We start from the raw sequence: 4,377 nt of genomic DNA, 5'->3' as shown, positions 1-4,377 counted from the left end.
CAGCTGTTTCCATGACTGAATACACGAGAGCAACCATCCGGTACTTACCAGTGTTTCCTAAAGGAGGACACAGAGGAGGGGATGAAGCTCCTCTTCATCCTCTGGAGGTCAGCTGTGATCAGGCTGCAGATCAGAGGAAGACAGGTAGAGACACTCTGGAGGAGGAACCCAACAGAACCAGGCAGTGAACTCAGAAATGAAGAAAGGTGGATCTGTTTTATCGTACCAGTTGGTTTTATTATGACAATACACACTCGATAAGCAAAAAGCCGTGGCATCCTGCATAGACCAGCGATCTCGTGTCAGTGGTGTCGGACTGCGCTTACATTATTATTGCAAAGGGTCTCTTTCTGATGAAATCATTAGCAGACATAAGGACATAAAAATAAACTTTGTGATTACATAAAATACGGGTCATTCCATCTTTGTATAGTGAGGGGGATACATGGCGATATGCAAACTCACACACAGTCAAATAAAACACTTGAAATATGTGACCCAAGAAAACAAAGTGTACATAACTGAATCATAGTTTAACTTCTAGGCTAAGATTTTACAAATCACTGAAGACTAATCATTCATTTTATTTTAATAATCAAACAGTTTGAGGCTGTATCAAAAACTTGGTAAAAAATGAGAAGGAGATAGACCGTTTTTAGGAGAGCCACTTTCTGGCTGGTTACGTACAAAAATAACTATCCCTGGACCAAAATCAAACTGGAGGGGTCCTTTTCCTGTCCTGTGTTTGTAGAAAAGGGCGGACATGGCATTGCTGTGAACCTGTCTCCAGATCCAAGTCTCATTGTGGACGTCTGCATACAGCTTTACATTAAGCATCCAGACTCAGCCTGAGCACCTTATTAGAATCATCTCTTTCATGATAAAAAAACAGTAGTTTATTAATAGTTTATTGACCCCAGCCAGAGGGGATAAAGACATCTCATATTTCCTCCAATGGACAGCAGTTCATCTATATTTATATGGAACAGGAAAAAGATCTCCTGCAGGTCATTTCAGTGAGGCAGTCCTTTTCTTTCACCACCAAAAAATATAACACAATCTATCTTCCAGATATACAGTGAATTCAAACCAATAAACAAACACATGATTTATTATTCATCTCTAAATCATTTAGGCTACCTTGTTATTCTCCTCTTTACCAGACATTGTGAAAAAGGATAGAACTGGAGTTAGAAGGCAAACCCTATTGAATCTGAATCAACACACACACACACACACACACACACACACACACACACACACACACACACACACACACACACACACACACACACACACACACACACACACACACACACACACACACACACACACACACACACACACACACACACACACACACACACACACACACACACAGTCTGCAAGCTGATGTGAGATCCGTCGTGTGATTTTGTTATTCAGAGGGTCTCACTCTTTATTGAAAACCCGGATAGATGCCTAAAGGTCTGATGGCAGATTGCTGTCTTCTCGTATTATTAAAAAGCAAGACCGAGAAGACATGTTAGCAAACACTTCAGTCAAGAAAAAAAGATAATAACCTCGGGGTAATGATGAAAAACTGAATAAAATCTGGTATTTAAAATGAGCAAACTGAATGCTGGGATGGGAGAGCACCGCTCCCAATCGCTGCTCCTGACCGACGAGTCGGCCGGAAAGACGGCGGGTCGAGATTTTGTTTGTCTTTAGGCCACTTTAGTAGCTGGTCTACCACAGGGATCAGTAGTCCCTCCCAGCTGATTCAACCAATCCCATTGTCTACTGTTAAACCCCACCCACCTCATGACGCCCCCTCCCAAACCAGACTCCCCTGTAGCTGTTTTGTACATTAGCACCTCTTGTCATCCCTCCCTGTAAAAGTCCAGACAGACAAACACCAGAATGGAAACCGTCACAGTTCCTCAGGTGTCCTCTCCCTCCACCCGGCGAGGGGAGGGTGGAACAAGTCTTAAGGGGGTACGTATGGGGGTGGAGATCTGTAAGGGGTCATGTTCTTGGGACGGGAGCCCTTGCCGTCCATGGGAGTGGTGAAGGGGGGCGGTGGCTGGTAGGGAGGTGCGTTGGGGTCCTCGTCCCGCAGGGCGGTGTACTCCCCCAGAAGCTCCTGGTTCAGGGGGGTGGTCTCCGGCGTGGCCATGTTGGGGTACTCCGGAGGGGGCAAGGGGGGTTTCTCCTCCTGCAGTATCAGGGGCATACTGGAAGAGGGAGGCGGCTTAGAGTCATCCAGTTCATCGGCGAAGATGATGGGCACGCCCTTCTTGATGAAGGTGGCCTGATCCTCGATGGTCAGCTTGCCCTTCCTCTTCTTCCTGTAGCAGATCATGGCGATGATGCCTGCGATCAACAGGATGGCTGCCACCACTACGGCGGGGATGACGGTGTGCAGATAAACGTCATCGGTGCTCTGCCGGCCCGTTCCCAGAGCCGGAGTGACCGCAGGGGGTTCTGGGATATCGATCTCTCCGGGTGGGATGAAGGAGAAAGTCCTGCAGCTTGCCCGTCCCTTAACGTGGACGTCCAGAGGTCTGAATTCAGGATCCATGGAGTACCTGAAAGTCTGGGAGGGTTTTCCGTCAGCACTGGCCAGCGTCCTACTCAGGATGGCTATCTGCTCCTTTGGACAGGGGTTCTGAGGGAGGCTGGTGTTCGTCCACTCCACCACGATGGACCCTTTGGTGATGTTTCGGAGACTAACTGTGCTGCTGTTGCGATCTCCCAGTGCATAGGCCAGCTTCTTGACCAGGAGGATCTTCTTGTGGATGTTGTTTGTTATTGAACGCGGCTCACCTTCGAACCGGGCCATGAAGATGACAGGGGATTTATCATTGGCAGGCCAGCGGTTCACACGCACTTCAAACGCATCAATAGCATTCAGGCTGCCTTTGTCTGTTGCCTGCATGAAATACTCGTGTTTGCCCACATGCTGGGCATCAGGCAGCCCGTACAGGAGTTGACTGGTGGTGTTGAACTGGATCCAGGAGGTCTCCCCAACCACCTCGTTGTGTTTCTGTCTCAGAGTTAGACGCAGCTTGTCAGTTGTCCCGTCCTCTTTGTCAAAGAATGTATCCGACGGGATCTTGACTTCGAAGTAGGTTCCCACCAAAGCATTGACCTGGTCGATGGGGTTACGCAGGATGGGCTTCTCGTTGGCTGGGTCTGGGATCAGGACCCCCGGGGAGGGTGTTGTGCGCCTTGGCGGCTTTGCTGTGGTGGTCTTTGGCTCCCTGGGTGAGGGTGTGGATTTGGGTCTCCTGGGTTTCTTAGTAGGTTTTCTCGTAGGTATGGGTGGGGTCACAGTCGCTTCTACGTACGTAGGCCTGGTCATGGTGGGCTGGATAGGGAGGGTGCTGGTAGTCTCCATGACCCTTGTTGGTTGAGGGGGTCCCAGTGTTGGGGTGTGGGCGATGGATTGAAGGACTTTTATGGTTGGCTTGGCTGGCAGGGGGACAGGGCCTCTTACAGGGGGGGCGGAGCTCTCGGTCGGGGCAGCAATAGAGGGCGAGGAAAGGGTTGGGACGATCCTCACCGGAGGCTCCACCACCGTAGTCGGAGGAAGCACCGCTAGAACGGGGGTCGGGGTGTTGTTTAGTTGGCGCCTCACCCGTTTAGGGACGTGGGGCTTCTTGTTGGCGATGTGCCAACCCACCACCGGATAGCCCAGCCTGGCCGACATGCTGCCCTCCTTCGCCGGACCCTGGACGCTGTTGATATTCGGGACTGAGCTCTGGTCCAGGGAGCAGCCCAGCTTCCAGGACAGCAGAGCGCCATTCTCCACCACCTGGGGAGGCATTGGGACTCAAGTTATAATCTTTCTACCAACACGATTTCAAATCACACGCCTTGGTACTCTATTTTAAACATTAAATTACCTGACGTGTCCAACACCGCGGCTTGTTCTTTAGGTCCAACAGGACTTTGTCATTACAATAAATGCATTTGAATTGCCTAAAAAGATTGGCTTGGTATATTTGTGATTTCTGTAACTTCTTGTATCTTTATCCACATTTCACCTCAATCAAAATCCATTTCCAGAAGGCCCTCGTAGCCCAATATGTTTTGATAAATAATATGATCAGCATCCATTCTCTAGAATCACTGGCTCACCTTTTTGGCGTTCCCGGGCCCGGCCATGAAGGCGGACATGTCAAACAGACGGTTGTTGACCACAGGCAGTATCTTCATGTGTGTCAGCCCGACCCCGGAGAAGCCCCTCATGTCCTCCAGCAGCTCCACCCTCTCTACGGAGCTCATCTTGGTCAGATCCGCGTCCAGGATCACTGTCAGCACCGTCACCGGCTCCTCGTTGCTACACATGAACGGCTGCACGTCCTCCGCAGTGGACGCCTGGTTGGAGAC

At 50.1% G+C, this 4,377-nt stretch overlaps 1 protein-coding gene across 1 annotated transcript in view; it reads right to left on the bottom strand.

The window, feature by feature from the left end:
• Positions 1–211: 211 nt before the first annotated feature.
• The window catches only part of dag1 (dystroglycan 1), a 56,352-nt gene continuing 52,186 nt past the window's right edge, over positions 212–4,377 (bottom strand). The window contains exons 3-4 of the mRNA XM_079681396.1: positions 4,126–4,377; positions 212–3,799 (exon numbers count right to left, since the gene is read on the bottom strand). The exon at positions 4,126–4,377 is cut by the window's right edge and continues 210 nt beyond it. Coding sequence (XP_079537522.1) covers positions 1,970–3,799; positions 4,126–4,377 — 2,082 coding nt within the window. The 3' untranslated portion in view covers positions 212–1,969. The remainder of the gene's footprint in view (positions 3,800–4,125) is intronic.

This window comes from Notothenia rossii (assembly GCF_949606895.1).
Source record: "Notothenia rossii genome assembly, chromosome: 5".
Classification (NCBI taxonomy): domain Eukaryota; kingdom Metazoa; phylum Chordata; class Actinopteri; order Perciformes; family Nototheniidae; genus Notothenia; species Notothenia rossii.
Note: the sequence above shows the minus strand (reverse complement) of the source record. Positions and strands in the feature narration are given on the sequence as shown.